Raw genomic sequence first — 18,854 nt, 5'->3', positions numbered from 1 at the left:
AATAAATTTTTTCATTTCTTCTAGGAAACGTACTTGAATGAATTTCAATTTGAAATAAAAGCATTTTTGCAATTTACTAAAACCATTAAAGAAGCTGTTAACCCAAAATTAAACAAATGGATTTGCTAGATCATGAAGTTTTAAACAACTTTCCAACTTACTATTATCAATTTGCTTAGTTCTTGGGTATCCTTTGTTAAGGAGTAATGTGTCTAGCCATATGGCAGCAGTGTTTGCAACATTGTTTATGGTGATGTTATACATTATAGAAAACACTGCTACCATAGACTGCTAAAGGCTTGTGCACACTCCTGACCTATTGGCCAACCTTTACTCTTCAACAAAGTATACCTATAGAACAAAGCTCTTTTTAAAATAGAAGTCGGAACGTTGTTTAAAACTGCATAGTCTATCCGAAATGTGAAAGATTAAATTTTGACTTTACTGTCCCTTTAATGCTGATGGAAGTTATTACTGTTTCAGCACCATACGTACATGCTATATGTGACAAGATTATCAGGATTCAAACACCATGCCTGTGCGTATTCGGTCAGTAGAGACTTAATTTGTGTCAAACAAGCCACTGATAACTCTCCGAGATGTGTTTAAATGCTGTGCGCTATTCGTAATGCAAACCCCATTAAAAGACCAGGTCCCTAAAGAGACAGTCAAGTCCAAAAAAAAACTTGCATTATTCAAATAGGGCAGTCATTTTAAACAACTTTCAAATTTACTTTTATCACCAATTTTTATTTGTTCTCTTGGTATTCTTAGTTGAAAGCTAAACCTAGGAGTTTCATATGATATTTTATTAGACCTTGAAGGCTGCCTCTAATCTAAATGCATTTTGACAATTTCTCACCACTAGAGGGCATTAGTTCACGTGTTTCATATAGATAACATTGAGCTCATGCACATGAATTTACCGTGGAGTGAGCACCGATTGGCTAAAACGCAAATCTGTCAAAAGAACTGAAATAAGGGGGCAGTCTGCAGAGGCTTAGATACAAGGTAAATACAGAGGTAAAACGTGTATTATAACTGTTGGTTATGCAAAACTGGGGAATGGATAATTAAGGTATAATCGATCTTTTAAAACAACAAAAATTCTGGTGTTGACTGTCCCTTTAAGGGGTTAATGAACTTTAAATAAATTAAACGAATAGAAAACGATTAATGAATTAAAAAAAAAAAAAAATTGAAATATTTACAAACCACTTTCTGAAGTTGTTCTCTCTGTATTTTTACATTCAGGCACTGAGAGGTTATTTGCTTTTAGCGATTCATCACTTTCAGATGTCTTGATCTCTGACTTTGCGTTGTGTGTTCCATTTTCATTAGCGGAAACTTTTGATGAAGAGTTTGCCTGTTTACCCAAACTACAGAACTTTGATAAAATACTTGGCTGTTTACTGGACTTCAGCCAATGCATAACCAGCTTTGATTTCTTCTGAGATGGATTAGAGCTTCCATTTTCAATGCTGGTTTTAGCAGAATCACTGATTATATTATCTTCCTTTTCTGTTGTGGATCTACGCTTTGACCTGGTTAATCTTTGTTCCTCTTGAGGTGGCTGTTCTTTTGTTAATTTTGTCCTTTTCTTTGCATTTCCAGCTTCACTATCACTTTTTCTTTTTCCATTTTCATTTGCACCAATTTCTTCTGTCGCTTTATCAGAGTGGCCATTCACATTATCATTGGTCTCAGGTAATGTCTCAACGCCATTTTCTATTTTGGAGTGATTGGAATCTTGCATTTGCTTGTAGGTTTCAATTGTCTGCAAACTCTTCATCCTTTCCTTTTTAAGCAACTGGCATGCTTCCTGAATGTTTCCCAGGATACATTGTAGTACTTCTTGAGCATCATGCTGTAGATATCCTTCATACATAGGATTAAGTTCCCTGTTAGCATTAAGAAGGGGGGGGATTAGTCGATTTCAAATTGAAAACTATAAACTGCAAATCACCTTGTTTGGGGTTTAGTGTTTTTTTTCCTCCCCCCTATAAATTAACGTCACACACACCATTTCATCAAGTGCCATAACTGCATTATACTGGAATTATAATGGCTATGATACACTTGGTTTCAAAAATCTACAATCTTATACATAAATACTTTCCCATTTATTAAGATATTTTAGATCAGATTATATTGAGAGTAAATACAGCAACATTACAATAGCTTCCAAATGAATCAAACATGTGAACAGATGATATTTGAATGAATGGAGAATTCATCTATTTTTATAGTGAATATCACACCTCTAGAAAGCCTAAAAACTTTCGCTTTTTTTTTTTTTTTTTTAAAGCTTCCCAAAAAATATATATAAAAAAAAGTACATATTTTCTTTTAAAAATTTCCTTCAGAAGACCACTTGAGATAGCAAAGTAGGATTTAAAGGGATATGAATCCCAAATGATTAGGATAAAGGATACCTTTTTAAACAACTTTTCAATATACTTATATTATCTAATTTGCTTGTTCTCTTGTTAGACTTTGTTGAAATGCATACCTAGGTAAGATCAGGAGCTGGGAGCTAGCTGTTGATTGGTTGTTGCATATATATGCATCTTGTCATTGGCTTACCAATATGTTCTGCTATTTCCCAGTACTGTGTTGTTGCTACATTAACAATGAGAATCAAGCACAATTGATAATAGAAGTAAATTACAAAGTTGTTTAACATATATGCTCTATCTGAATCGTGAAATACATTGTTGGGGTTTTTATATCCCTTTAAATTAAAGCTAACATGTTTTTCCTGGTTCTATTTTTTCTTCTTCCTTTAAATGGAAAATGAGTGAGAGACTAGAACAGAGTCAGACAAAGCTGCATGCACATATACTGAACCACCAAGCACACACTTTATTACATATATATATTTTAATATTTATTTGGAATAATTAAAATTTGTAAGAGATAGGAGTAAAAAGAAGTTTCAGGAACAGTGTCTTGTATTTATCAAGGCGTGAAGAATTCTTTTTTTAGATGAGAGGGAAAAAACAAACAAAAAAAAAAGCTGTATACGTCTTTAACAGATGCATTGCAATATGTAAGGCATTGACACATTGTCAGATTCAGCATTTGCTTGCTAAAAAATGCTGAATATGGCTGCAGGCAGAGGCATTCATCTCTTTTCAGAGCTGGATATATCAGTGTGAAATTTCAGCAAAGATCTGAATTTGCACAATCTTTGTGTGCTGCTCTTTATACTGATTTATGTGACGCAGAAAAGAGCTGAATGTCACTGCCTGCGCCTATATTTGGCATTCGTTAAGCGTTAGAATTCTGAATCCAGTATTTCACCAATGCCTAGTGGTATGCTTGATACATCAAAACTCTCTCTAAACACAATGGAAGGGAATAGCTTGAAGCAATGTCTACAAAAAAATCATAATGCTGAACAAATATTTATTGATTACTAACTAAGCAAAATGACTCAGCTTACAGGAATAGGTTTCTTTCTACCAAAAAGGTATAGATCTGATTTAATAATTATTATTATCGGTTATTTGTAGAGCGCCAACAGATTCCGCAGCGCTAATTTCAGTTATTTTAAAATAGTTAATAGACTGCAGATATACACACAAATATATATATATATATTTTAATTTACCTAAGAGTATTAAGAAGTCTTCTTGGCTGTATTGCAAGCTCAGAATCATAGCTCTCTGGGTTTGAAAGAAAACCGACTTGAAGATGTTCAACAGAATGAATCAAAGAATCTAGGCTGCAGATAACTTCATAGCTTGCTGGTAGCTGTTCTTTCCCACTGTCCTGTAAATCAATTTTTGATTAGGATACTTTTTAATAATAAGAAAAAATATTTTTATCATTTATTTTTTCATACCATAAAAATGCCCCCTTCTGCATTTCTTTTCCTATCATGAATTGGTGTTATGTATGCAACACTACTGAATTTGGTGAACTTTACAAATGAAATTGTACATTTCTTCACATTAGAACAAACTAATAAAGAGCAATGGCGAACACATAAATATACAAGCCATTATACTGTTTGGGGGAAACTAGTAAGACCTATACTCCAATATGCATTAAAGGGATAGAAAACTGAAACATGTTCTCATGATTCAGATAGAACACACACTTTTAAACAACTTCCCAATATACTTCTACTTTCTAATTTGCTTTGTCCTTTTGTATCCTTTGTTGAAAAGTATACCAAGATAGGCTCAGGAGCTGTGAGCTAGTTGCTGAATGGTGGCTACAAACATAATTCTTATCATTGGGTTTCTGATAAGCTCAGCTAGCTCCCAGGAGTGCATTGTTGCTCCTTCGATAAAGAATACCAAACAAATTAAGCAAAATTGATAAGAGAAGTAAATTGGATGCTCTATCTGAATCGTGAAATATTTTTTGGGTTTCATGTCCCTTTAAGCAAGGATCTGTCCAAAAGTTAGGTTAGCATTTTAGATAGAGACAAAGAAAGTGATTTTACCCCCTGTTGGCCCAGAACACAAAAAACACTCCTTCCTAACACCCATGTAGCAGTAATCAACCCTTCATTGTCCAGACACAAAGCAATTTGACCCTGACCTTCAGGACCATGGGTCAGTCACATGCAGCACAGTGCTGTTATCATTGCTTAGGGAAGTAAAGAGAGGGGAACAAATAAATTAAAAGGGAGGAGTAGTCTGCTTACCACATCTTCAGAAAGGATGTGCAACTGTTCAAGCAGTGCATTCAGTGAAGGGGACCACCTGCACCTTTATTCAGGGCACTGTGGAGCCAACAATCTGTTAAACCCCGACTTAAAGGGACATTAACACTAAATACATATTTAGAAACAAACATAGTATTGAGGTTATTCCCCACCTCCCTATAGTCATAGGTGCCGCCAGGTTGAATTCTTTTACTACATTCTTGTGCTGCAGCAACTCTCCTTCAGATCACAGCATAACAACCTAGGTTCCATAATGGCAGCACCCGTGATCAGAGGGAGGGGCATGAAACATATTTAGAATGTATTAAAATACCTAATGAAAAACGATTAAAGTATTACCTTGTCCAGTATTTGTTCTTTATCTTCTTTCACTGTTTCTCTTTTCTTAGAAATTGTTTCAGACAAACTCTTTATTCCAAGTTTAAATCCTGGGCAATAGCATAAAACCTGTTATATGAACAAACAGTGTCTGAAAAATATTCACACAAACCATTTCAGTATTGCAAGTACATTTTTGACTTGAACCACCAAAAGTAATCTAGCTATGAAATACCTATAAAATGGACACTAATGCCCCTTTTTTCTTCATGTTTGCTACAACTCATTTAACATTTTTAAATCTATTAGTTTACAGGGGACGTACTGTATCATCAACTAAGCTTTAATTTTAAAGAGCATGCACTTCTTGTTAACTTCAAAATCAAATATATATACACACACACACACACACATACATTCAGATAGGGCTTGCAATTTTAAACTAACACTTTTGCAATTTACTTTTGTAATTTTGGTATTCTTTGTTGGAAGCTAAACCTAGGTAGGATCATATGCTAATGTCTAAGCCCTTGAAGGCCAACCCTTATTTCAGTGCAGTTTTACAGTTAGACAGCGCTAGTTCATGTGTTATATTAGATAGCATTGTGCTCTCTACAGAGGAATTGCCTATAAGTCAGCACTGATTGGCTTAAATGCAAGTCTGTCAAAAGAAGTGAGATAAGGGGGCAGTCTGCAGAGACATAGCTACAAGGTAATCAGAGGTAAAAAGTGTATTTCTATAACAGTGTTGGTTATGCAAAACTGGGTAATGGGTAATAAAGGGATTATCTTTTTAAACAACAACAAGTCTGGAGTAGACTTTCCCTTTAAACTTCCACACAATCAGAGTGTCTACAAGTAAACTACTATACATACCTGAAGTATACTGTTTAAGTAGCAAGTATTCCCAAGATTGTTAAAACCTACAAATGGAATTATAATTTCTTTTTTCATACAGCATCCTGGGGGAGATAACTGTGCTGCTGGAACAACTTGGTCACATCTTAAGGACAAAAAAAAAATAAAAAAAAATGTAAGTGACGTCTAACATTTCAAAACTACTAACCCTAAGACATAACCAAAAGAAAAAAATATCAGAAGTACAACCCCGCAAATAGGCCAATTTCCCTAGTATTGGGCCTAAACAGGCATCAGAACACTGAAAGCATGAAATTACTTAGAAGAGGCGTGACAGAAGTTATACTAATAGCTGCCATTCAGTTAGTCAACAGCAGTAAACTGTATTCTCAAATAGAGAGAACATGCATAGAACACTTAAAGGGACACTGGACCCAATTGTTTTTCTTTCATGATTCAGATAGAGCAGCAATTTTAAGAAACTTTCTAATTTACTCCTATTATCAATTTTTCTTGGTTCTATTGCCATTTTAATTTGCATCTAAGTTATTTTTTTGGTTCAGCACTTGTTTATTGGTCAGTTAAATCAATCCACCAATCAGCAAGAACAAACCAGGTTGTTCACCAAAAATGGGTCGGCATCTAAACTTACATTTATGCTTTTCAAATAAAGATACCAAGAGAATGAAAAAATTTTGATAATAGGAGTAAATTAGAAAGTTGCTTAAAATCGCATGCTCTATCTGAATCACAAAAGAAAAAAAAACTAAATTTATGCTTACTTGAAATTTATTTATTTCTTGACACGATGAGTCCACGGATCATCTAATTACTATTGGGAATATCACTCCTGCCCAGCAGGAGGCGGAAAAGAGCACCAAGCAAAGCTGTTAAATGTCACCTCCCTTCCCTCCAACCCCAGTCATTCGACCGAAGTAAAGGAAAGAAAAGAACAAGGTGCAGAGGTATCCGAGGTTTATAGTATGACAAACACCTGTCTAAAAAACAGGACGGGCCGTGAACTCATCGTGTCAAGAAATAAATAAATTTATCAGGTAAGCATAAATTTTGTTTTCTTTCTTATGACACGATGAGTCCACAGATCATCTAATTACTATTGGGAATCAATACCCAAGCTAGAGGACACAAATGATACGGGAGGGACAAGACAGGGAACCTAAACCGAAGGCACCACTGCTTGAAGAACCTTTCTCCCAAAAGAAGCGTCAGCCGAGGCAAAAAATATTAAATTTAGAAAATTTAGAAAAAGTGTGAAGAGAGGACCATGTTGCAGCCTTGCAAATTTGTTCCACAGAAGCTTCATTTTTGAATGTCCAGGAAGAGGAAACAGCCCTCATAGAATAAGCCGTGATTCTCTCAGGAGGCTACTGTCCAGCAGTTTCATAGGCGAAGCGAATGATACTCCTTAGCCACAAAGAAAGAGAAGTAGTCAGAGCTTTCTGCCCCTTAAATTTCCCAGAGAAAACCACAGAGCAGAAGACTGGTGAAAATCCTTAGTAACAAGAAACAAAACCTTCCAAGATAACATCTTAATATCCAAGGAATGCAGAGGTTCAAATGGAACCTGCTGAAGAACCCTAAGAACAAAGTTAAGACTCCAGGGGAGGAGTAACAGGTTTAAACCCAGGCCTGACTCTGTCCAAGGCCTCACAGAACGATTGCAGTTCTGGAACATCCGCCAGACGTTTATGTAACAAAATAGACAAGGCAGATATTTGACCTTTCAAGGAACTGGCTGATCAACCCTTCTCCAAACCCTCTTGGAAAAAGGATAGAATTCTAGGAATCCGAATTCTACTTCAATAGTAACCTTTGGATTCACAGCAAAACAGATATGTACGCCATATCTTGTAGTAAATCTTCCTGGTAACAGGCTTACAAGCCTGAATCATGGTCTCAATGACAGACTCCGAAAATCCCTGCTTAAATAAGATTAAGCTTTCAATCTCCAAGCAGTCAGCTACCGAGAAACGAGATTTAAGGGCCCTTGAAGTAGAAGATCCTTCCTCAGTGGAAGTCTCCAAGGAGGAAGAAATGACATCTCCACTAATTCTGCATACCAGATCTTGCGAGGCCACGCCGGTGCAATGAGGATCACCGACGTCTTCTCCTGTTCGAGCAATAACCCGAGAAAGGAAAGCAAACGGAGGAAATAGGTATGCTTGACTGAAATACCAAGGGACCGCTAGAGCATCTATCAGTACAGCTTGAGGATCCCTCGCCCCGTACCTCGGGAGCTTGGCATTCTGATGAGATGCCATGAGAGCCAATTCCGGCTGTCCCCATTTGAGAATCAAGCTGGAAAACACATCCGGATGGAGAACCCACTCCTTCGGGTGAAAAGTCTGTCTGCTCAGAAAATCCACCTCCCAATAATCCACTCCTGGAATGTGGATTGCAGATAGACATCAGTTTTGAGACTCTGTCCACCCAATAATCTTGGCTAGCTCTGTCATAGCTAAGGAATTTAGAGTTCCTCCCTGATGTTTGATGTGAGCCACTGAAGTTATGTTGTCCAACTGGAACCTGATCAACCGGGCTGAAGCTGAGGCCAGAAGAACAATAAGATCGCCCTCAGCTCTAGAATGCTTATGGAAAGAACAGAATCCTCCCGAGTCCATGTCCCCTGAGCCTTTAGAGAGCCCCAGACTGGCTCCCAGCAGACTGGCGTCTGTTGTCACAATCGCCCAGGTGGGTCTGCGGAAGCAGGTTCCCTGGGAGAGATGTTCCTGAGAAAAACCACCAAAGAAGAAAATCTCTTGTCTGGTCCAGATCCGCATAATCCCCTTTCCACAGACTAAGCATGCATGACTGTAGAGGTCTGAGGTGGAAACGAGCAAACTGAATGATGTCCATGGCAGCTACCATCAGACTGATCACCTCCATATATTGAGCCCCTGACGGCCGAGGAGGGGACTGAAGCACCAGACAAGAATTGAATATATTTGATTTTCTGACCTCTATCAGAAAGATTTTCATCGATAGGAAAAACAATTATAGTCCCTATGCAGACTACCCTGTAGCTGAGACAAGGGACTTCTTTCCAACTCCAAACATGAACGAAGCAAGACAAATGAGAGCTTAAAAGAAGGATGTCACCTAACCAATAGGGCGACCACTGCAATCCAGAATCCTTGAGAAAACTCAAGAGGCTATGGCAAAGCCATGGTTGAATCCCAAAGTGAAAAGTTTGGTCAGAAAGTAAAACTCAAATCTCAGAAAAACCCTTTAATGGGAACCTGTGAATACGCCTCCTTTTGGTCATAATAAACTGACCCTCTGCACCAAGGAAGAATGGAGCGAATAGCATCAATCTTGAAGAACAGTACTCTGAGAAACTGTTTAGACAATGGAGTTCTAAATTAGAACAAAAAGTTCCCTCTGGAACCACGAACAGAATGGAATTATACAAACCTCTGTTCCAGAACTGAAAATGGAAAATAACTCCTAGGGAGGAAGATCCTGAACATATTACAAGAACACCTCACTTCTAATCTGACTGCAGATAAGCTTGAGAGGCAAAACCTGCTCCTGGAAGGAAGGGGGTTGAATTTTAAATCTAAAACCCTTGAGTACTATATCAACAGCCCCTTCGGGATCTAGGACCTTTCATATCCAGACAAGACAAAAACTGAGATAGATGTAATAAGACTAGGCATTGTCCTGATGAACAAATAACCTCCAGCCCTTAGAAGATGGTAGCGATCCATTGAACTCTTGGGTATGACCCCCGCAAGCTTTCAAAGTAGAAAAGTTCCCTTCTACATAGGACACTGTGCATTCTAGAAGTCAATAGGAGAATCCCGAAAGTACTGGAGACAGGACCTTTAATAATACGAGGTATTTCAAGCATACATCTGAAGGAGATAACTTCAGCATCAGATGAAGGAAGTAAACTGTCCAGATCTGAGATTTCACCCTCAAAAACTACCTGCAAGTCTTCCTCACCAGACGTAAGCGAGAGAACGGTCTCTGTAGCAGAATGTGGAACAGAACTATATGAAAAACTTGTCCTCTTGCATTTCCCCAAAAAAAAAAAAAAAAAAAAAAAAAAAAAAAAAGCAGTCGAAGATACCGGAGAGTACCTGAGCTGCAAATTCTGTTGGCATATATACTCCTCAAGGAGATTGAGAGGAACCGCAGGGTACTGCGTGTGACACAATAAAGGCTTGGGACGTTTAAGGAGAAGCCGTGGCAATGCCTGAACAGCAACATCCTGGGAGACATGAGACTCAGATTGCAACAAACTAGGTGTACATTTCCTAGCTCTGGCTAATAAAAGTATAGACCATTAAAAAAAGTCTAGAAATTTTGTATTGTGAAACAAGAAGCCAAAAAAAATAATACATATTTGAAATTTTTTTATTTAACATGAGGGACATAAAAGTTTACTACAACAATCTGCCCTCAAAAATATAAGGGACATGAATGTTTGCCAAACAAACTTAGCTATCCTTGTTCCAAATACAAATGAATTCTACCACTAACCAAAGTGGTATTTAAAACTTTAAGAAAAATGACCATCAATATTTAAAATCCAGTGTGTTATAGACAAAAGGCAAACAAAATGTTTCTGAAGAGTCTGTAAATACACATTTGCTTCTAAAGGTACAGAACCTGAACAAATGCCCCACAAGTGAAAATGTTTCATTAGAAAGTACTATCACTTTAAGAACATGACACTCGCTTAAGAGAGTACTAGCCTACACCCAGAATGACTACCCCTATGTACAGAGATATAAACTCTATAGAATAAGCCTAAAAATATTCTATGGCAAGATTTATTACAAAACGTGTTAAATTTTTATTTTTGCACATTAGCCGTAATTATAAAAAAAAAATCTTAGAACTCTAAAACATTCCACAATTACTCTCACAAATATTTGACCACAGCTCTATGGATACAGACCGAGCCCAACGCTGCTCCGATCTCCAATGGAGCAGTTAAAGTGTGGGTCATATGACCGGATCCAACTATAGCCGAAATGGCGCCGCTCTCCTTCACTGTGAAGGAGGCGGAGACTAGGCAACAACAGGCAAATGAAACGCGAAAATTCACTTGAACATCGCACTTCATCTTTAACCCAAACATATCATGAAAATAATAAAATTGCGCCGCTCCGCTAGACCTACAAAAAACGGAGAAGACGTCTCACGAACAGTTCCAAAATTAAAGATAATAAAATATTACAGTGAATGAAGAGAATTTATCCCGCAAACCTCATACATGACAAAATATAAGCTTGCAATGCACGCTAGAGGAAAAAAACTCAAAAGGCTACATTAATGCCATAATAAAAACTGCAGCAAACCCTCAAATTTTGTGATTATCTCTTCCAGGAAATACTATAATCAAAGTATTAACCCCTGAAGCTGTATGTCTCCTGTTACATAGTGCCTGCGTCCTGCCTGAAATATTCCATAAAGGATATAAAAGTCCCAAATACTGATGCTCTCTTTTACCCTTAATTGCAAGTCCCCCAGACATAGAAGACCAACACACTTACCTGCATCTAGCCGCCCGGCAGGAGGACAGCTCACCTGGTTTGAGAGGCACACCTCCTCACATAGACCCGTGGAAAAAAAAAAGAAGAGACTGAATAATGCTAATCAGGCTTTAAGGATAGGGCAGCAACAACTATTTGGGAGGCGCAGTGAGAATTAATGTCCCACAAGTTCCCATTGCTTGAAAGCCACCACTGCTCTACTGAAGAGACTGATATGGACTACGGCTACACCCTAGGACAAAGCAGCACAATCTTGCACTTCCTTGCTCTAACGTAGGCAAAAAGAATGACTGGGGTTGGAGGGAAGGGAGGTGATATTTAACAGCTTTGTTTGGTGCTCTTTGCCGCCTTCTGCTGGGCAGGAGTGATATTCCCAATAGTAACTTTCATGGTTCAGAGAGAGCATGCAATGTTAAACTTTGCAATTTACTTCTGTTATCTAATTTACATTGTTCTTTTTGGTATCCTTTGTTGACAAGCCTAGGCATGCTCAAGAGCAGCAATGCACTACTGAGAGCTAGCTGCCGACTGATGGCTGCACATACATGTCTCATAATTGGCTCAACCCGTGTGTTCAGCTAGTAGTGCATTTCTGCACCATTAAAGGATACCAAAAGAAAGAACCAGTTTGATACTAAGATTAATTTGGAAAGTTGTTTATCTGAATCTGTGGGGTTTATGTGCCTTTAAAAGAACACAGATCAAACAAAAAAAGGGGAAGCATCTGAAAAGTTTCATCATAGATCAAGGTTGCATGGTTTTTATTATGTACTTGTGTAATTCTATTGTATTTAATGGTGCTTATGCTAGGAATTTATGAAGAGAGTGATAACAAAAATCATAAAGTAATAGAAACGTTCTAATGTTTGTTTTGTCCTTTAGATGAGAAAGGCAACCACACAGGGAGCAGAAACCACTACATTTGCAAAGTGAAGTACTGAACTTTTTCACTGCAGATTTTTCGTGAAGATTTTGCAGGCGATTTTGAAATGAAATTGTAAATTATGCAGTTACATTAAAGCACCACCGCAAATAACTGGAGAATAGAACCTTTTTTTAAAGTTTTATAATATATTGCAGCAGTGAAAACTGCATTGCAAATTAGCTGCATAGAAAAAAGGTTTTTAAAAGGTCTCTTGAAGAAAAAAAAAAGTGTTTTCTTAGTGACATAATTAGGTGAAAATGTAGTAATAAAAAAACTGCATTGCTCACAAGAAAGTCTTACATTTAGGAGTTACAGCTTTGCAGACCGGGAAAGGTTAGATGGCGGAAAAAAATAAACCCACACCACCTTAGAGACATAAATCAATGTGTTGCCACTCTGCAATGCTGCTCTATATTTGACTGCTCTCTTGAAACAGAGTTTCGCTCTGGCTGCACTGTGTTGAGGAAAAATTGCACAGCGTTGTTTGAAAAGAACAGCCTGATGTGGAGCAGCACTGCAAAGCGAAATCGCTAACAGTTCCTACACGTCCTGTTCTTTCCGCAGAAATGCTGCATTTTCTGTAATGACATCTCAGAGCACAGTATGTTTCTGCATTGGGGTTTATAATAACAATAATGATTGTTATCAAACAAAACTGTATAATGGTTAATTAGGGGCGACAAACCAATTGCTATACTCCTAGAAGGGTTCTCAGCATACAAATCTATTTACCTTTTAACTATTTTGAAAAACAAAATTTGTTTAAAACTATACAAGTAAATATATTTTGGGTGCGTACATTTCAGAATCTTTCTCCTCAACATTTTGACTTTCTGTTTCTGGTGCCTCAGTAAAGTCCAGAGCCCGTTTTGTTTCCTTCTTCTGGAAGAAGCGTAAAGACAGGCGATTTCTTCTAGATGGACTCGTTTTGGCTAGCACCGTCTGGCTTTCACATTGCGTAACTCCTGGCATTTTTTGGTTGCCACTACAATATAAAATGTTTAAGAATGAATCATGTGTAGCTCACCCATTTCAAGGGCCAAACTATAGAATATAAATATGAAAAATCACAGGGCCTGCAAGTTTTACAAGATTAAAAAAAAAGGCATTTGTGTTCAAATATGCATAATAACCAAAATCAAGCACCGCACCGCAATGAATCAAAATAAAGGGCAGCTGCCATTTCAAAGAAGTCCAGAAATACAAAGCATTCGTCATGTCTTTGCTATAACAATTTATGTATATAAGCACATTTCTAAACAATCACTCTGTATCATGTGGCATTGTCAAATAACTAAAGCATACTGGAAGAACCCAAGCTACTAGAGAGAGAAGGGGTACAATTTACAAAGAAATTAAAGACAAAGCATTCAATTTGTAATCGAACCTAAACATTTTATGGAAAATTTAAATTAACATACATTAGGCAATAAGTGAGCTTGTTTGTGTTTCAATTTGATTATTCCTCAAATATGTGCATCTTTCTAAATTACTGCAAAGTGAGGAATAATTGCTAAACAGCATACTGTCAGTTTTAAAAAAAAGTTTTCCATTTCCCAGTCTCTTCTAATCCCAATTTAATTTTACAAATGTAAATTGGTTTAACTTAAAGTGATGGTAAATCCAAGCGTATTACAAACACTAGGATTTACCACCAATAAAAAAAAAAAATGACATGACTTTCATCGTTTTGTAAAAAACAGTGTTACACTCAGGCATATCGCTTACAGAGCGCCTCCGGCCGCCCATGGCACATCGCTCTTCTCCAGTGAGGTGATGTTTAGACCTCTAGCAGTGCTAGAAGGTCAAGAGGTGGAAACGTCACCCCATTGAAGAGTGTATAATACGCTTGGGTTTACCATCACTTTAATAATATTCCCCCCTGTATCTATAAAATTATATTTAATGCAGCACTTTAAAATTATTTTTAAGATTAAAACTAGAGATGGTACTCTGGTTCTAGTATTTTCTTTTCATCAACACCTATTTTCTGCGCACACACTTTTTTTTTCTTTCATCATTCGGTTAGAGCACACTTTAAAATTTACTTCCAATATTGAATTTGTTTCCTTATCTAGGTATTATTTGCTGAAAAGCATACCTAGGTAGGAGCAGCAATTAGTGGCTGCACATATGTACTTTTCATTGGCTCTCTGTGTGTTCAGTTAGCGCACAGTAATGTATTGTTGTATGTGTGTTGTCTCTCTATATATAATTTGTAATTTTCCCTATGGTTCTTGCACCCAGACCTGTTTGGGGTTAACTGCCTGTGACTCTGGGGTAGGGTTGCCACCTCAGCCATGTTTTCCTGGACACTTATGAGTTACACATGCTGCAGGGAGGAACATGAATAATGCTGTCCAGGATCACTATTTGTTTTGCTGTCCAGCAGCACAATGCATGTTTCCCTCTGAACACCCTGCAGCATGTGTAACTCATAAATGTCCAGGAAACCATGGCCGAGGTGGCAACCCTACTCTGGGGACAGCACAGCTTCCTGTGATTGCCAGTGAGCACCCAGGGCTGAGCATGTTGCAGGGTTATGGGATGTGTACCCAGTCCCCTTACGTGTTTTGTGTATATATATATATATATATATATATATATATATATATATATATATATATATATATATATATATATATATATATATATATATATATATATATATTGGATAAAAAAAAAAAAAGTCTACACACACCCGTTAAAATGTCAGGTTTCTGTGATGTAATAAAAAGAGACAAAGAAATCATTTCAGAACTTTTTCCACCTTTAATGTGACCTATAAACTGTACAACTCAATTGAAAAACAAACTGAAATCTTTTAGGTAAAGGGAAATAAAAAAAATAAAATATGGTTGCATAAGTGTGAACACCCTTTTATAACTGGGGATGTAGCTGTGTTCAGAATTAAGCAATCACATTCAAAATCATGTTAAATAGGAGTCAGTACACACCCGTCATTTAAAGTGCCTCTGATTAACCCCAAATTAAGTTCAGCTGTTCTAGTAGGTCTTTCCTGACATTTTGTTAGTCGCATCCTACAGCAAAAGCCATGCTCCGCAGAAGGAGCTGCAGGAATCCTACAGCAACATTAAAGGAGCTGCAGGAATATCTGGCAAGTACTGGCTGTGTGGTACATGTGACAACAATCGCCCGTATTCTTCATATGTCTGGGCTATGGGGTAGAGTGGCAAGACGGAAGCCTTTTCTTACACAAAAAAAACCCCCATCCAAGTCCGGCTAAATTTTGCAAAAACACATCTGAAGTTTCCCAAAAGCATGTTGCAAAAGGTGTTCTGGTCTGATGAAACCAAAGTTGAACTTTTTGGCCATAATTCCAAAAGATATGTTTGGTGCAAAAACAACACTGCATATCACCAAAATAACACCATACCTACAGTGAAGCATGGTGGTGTCGGCATCATGCTTTGGGGCTGTTTTTCATCAGCTGGAACTGGGGTCTTAGTCAAGGTAGAGGGAATAATGAACAGTTCCAAATACCAGACAATATTGTCACAACACCTTCAGGCTTCTGCTAAAAAGCTGAACATGAAGAGGAACTTCATCTTTCAGCATGACAACTACCCAAAGCATACATCCAAATCAACAAAGGAATGGATTCACCAGAAGGAGATTAAGGTTTTGGGATGGCCCAGCCAGAGCCCAGACCTGAATCCTATTCAAAATCTGTGGGGTGATCTGAAGAGGGCTGTGCACAGGAGATGCCCTTGCATTCTGACAGATTTAGAGTGTTTTTGCAAAGAAGAATGGGCAAATCTTGCCAAGTCAAGATGTGCCATGCTGAAAAACTCATACCCAAAAAGACTGAGTGCTGTAATAAAATCAAAAGGTGCTTCAATAAAGTATTAGTTTAAGGGTGTTCACACTTATGCAGCCATATTTTAGTTGGTTTTTTTGTATTTCCCTTTACCTAAAAGATTTCAGTTTGTTTTTCAATTGAGTTGTACAGTTTATAGGTTTATTATTATTATCGGTTATTTGTAGAGCGCCAACAGATTCCGCAGTGCTAAATATAGGTCACATTGAATGTGGAAAAAGTTCTGAAATGATTTATCTTTGTCTCATTTTTTTACATCACAGAAACCTGACATTTTAACAGGGGTGTGTAGAATTTTTATATCCAGTGTGTGTGTGTGTGTGTATATATCTCCACTGTGTGTGTGTATATACATATATATATATCCACACACACAGTGTGGTAATTATCAAGTAAGCAATAGATATCTTTGAGAAAGCACAAGTTTAAAGTGCAGGACACTTCAAATGACATAGTATACACTATCCAAGTGTCTGCCATTGGTTTTAATTATGTGACAAGTTTAAATATTTTAACTATTCCTTCTCTGGTGAAAATCTCTCTGTGACTGACTCTTACTTTTCTCTGTAACCTATTTATAATACCTAGAAATTTCACACTAAATTCAATTACAACTTAAAAGGCTCTTAACCTTCTTTAAAAGGGACATTAAACGCTAAATAAACGCTAGATAGAATGATGCATTCAAAGAAAAGATTAGTCTGAGAATAACATGTAGATGTATTTTTTAAGTTGTATTAGTTGTTTAAATATTGACAAAACAAGTGTACAGTTTGTGTCTATAAAGCAATGGGAGCTGCCATGTTGTAACTTAAGTTACCCTCTCTGATGTGGCCAATTAGGGACAGTTATAAATAGATTACTAGAGTGTGCAGCCAATGGTTGTGTGGTATATAACAGTGTTCTGCACTTCCATTTCTAAAAGGAACTGAAAAGACCACAATATCAGAATGGAATTACAGTAAGAAAGGGCAAAATAAATAATGAAAGTATATTGCAGTTTTTTTGTTTTTTTATATATACAATTTATCATTTTATATTACCATCTTAAAGTGTTTATTGTCCCTTTAATAATGCAATATTTCACTACACCCACAGGTGACATCAGGATATCTAGCAGGGCATCACTAAGAGACAAATAGCCTGCTATATGGAGATATATAGGCACTTTTAACCCTAACACGTCCTATAACACTACTAAAAAACAAAATACTTTGCATGTCACTGCCATTATGTAATTAGAGTGTAATTGTGAGACATTAAACTATAAGAGCTTGAGATCAGACCATTACTTGTGATAATTCGGCGTTACACTTTATTACATCTGTTATAAGATCACATTAGTGCCGCACACCTATTACTGCAGCCGCTGACCATAAATACAAACAAACAGCTCACTATAGACGCGCGTGGCGGGAGCCTCAGAGCGCCCCTGAGTCTGACAGGCAGCGTGTGTCAGGGCGGGGAACCTGAGAGACGCCATTGCTTGGTGCTAGTTGCGCGCACTTTAAATTGTCCGCATGAGCGGGAAGGGGGCTGAAGCACAAACCGCTGGGACCGCGCCGTGGATAAAGCAGAGAGATGAATACCTGACGGCCTCGCGCTTTGTAGCCCGGTGCAATATGAGGTCTTAGCACATCCGCTTCCACTCTGGCGGGAAAATAAAAAAAATCCACCAACCACAGATGGGTCAAAAAGTCCGCGACCTGCCAGGCCCCAACTTCAGGAACCGTACGTTTGTCTGCGTGCTTACGTCATGCACGTAAACTCCCACGTTCTGGACTTTCGCTTTTGTTATGGGAAGTCGATTTCTAACGGCTGATTGGTTGGAAAGTATAAGAAAACGGACGTGCAAACTCAAGGCAGTGGGCGGGGCTTGTGATGTAAACAGAGGCCCATAGCGTGATTGGTTGAAAATGATTGAGTCGTGTTTGAAAGGGGGAAGGCGGTAGAATCTGTCACTCGAGAGCGCATGCGTAGGACATGAAAAAGGCGCAATCGGATTTTACGTTTTTTTTACCAGAGTAGAAAGTTTTTTTAGTTATTGTTCTGTTAAAGATTATATTATACATTATTTGCCCTGTCCCAGATAGCAAACCCTAAGCCACTTCTTTTTGTATCAGCCATAATTCTATTACATAACCGCGTCCTTAGCAGACATCCCAACCTGCAAAAACTCATTGTTACCTGACCAAATATATATATATTTTTTCTTTAATATAAATATATAATGTTGTCCAAACTTTGTACAGCTCATGGCATAAATTTTAAAACTGAACTAGAAAACATTACATAAATCATTTTTTAGATTACCTTTCTCTCACCATTACAAGACACCCTCCCCTCTGTTACAGGCATAGGTTGCTCCACGGCCACATGACCTCTTAAGAATATGGGAGTCTGCACAATATAGAGATATGGGAGCCTGCACAATATAGAGGTATGGGAGCCTGCACAATAGAGAGGTATGGGAGTATGCACAATAGAGAGTAATGGGAGTTTGTACAATAGAGAGGTATGGGAGTCTGCACAATAGAGCGGTATGGGAGTCTGCACAATAGAGAGGTATGGGAGTCTGCACAATAGAGAGGTATGGGAGTCTGCACAATAGAGAGGTATGGGAGTCTGCACAATAGAGAGGTATGGGAGTCTGCACAATATAGAGGTATGGGAGTCTGCACAATATAGAGGTTTTGGAGC

At 37.8% G+C, this 18,854-nt stretch overlaps 1 protein-coding gene across 1 annotated transcript in view; it reads right to left on the bottom strand.

The window, feature by feature from the left end:
- USP1 (ubiquitin specific peptidase 1) overlaps positions 1 to 17,879 on the bottom strand; it is a gene marked incomplete at its 3' end in the record, with an annotated part of 55,032 nt that extends 37,153 nt beyond the window's left edge. The window contains 6 exon segments of the mRNA XM_053693651.1: positions 1,216 to 1,901; positions 3,617 to 3,777; positions 5,024 to 5,131; positions 5,879 to 6,005; positions 13,113 to 13,298; positions 17,744 to 17,879. Coding sequence (XP_053549626.1) covers positions 1,216 to 1,901; positions 3,617 to 3,777; positions 5,024 to 5,131; positions 5,879 to 6,005; positions 13,113 to 13,285 — 1,255 coding nt within the window.
- Between the last annotated feature and the right edge of the window lie 975 nt (positions 17,880 to 18,854).

Source organism: Bombina bombina, chromosome 10 (assembly GCF_027579735.1).
Source record: "Bombina bombina isolate aBomBom1 chromosome 10, aBomBom1.pri, whole genome shotgun sequence".
In the NCBI taxonomy this organism is placed as follows: Eukaryota; Metazoa; Chordata; class Amphibia; order Anura; family Bombinatoridae; genus Bombina; species Bombina bombina.
The sequence above is the reverse complement of the archived record's forward strand: the minus strand, read 5'-3'. Positions and strand labels throughout refer to the sequence as shown.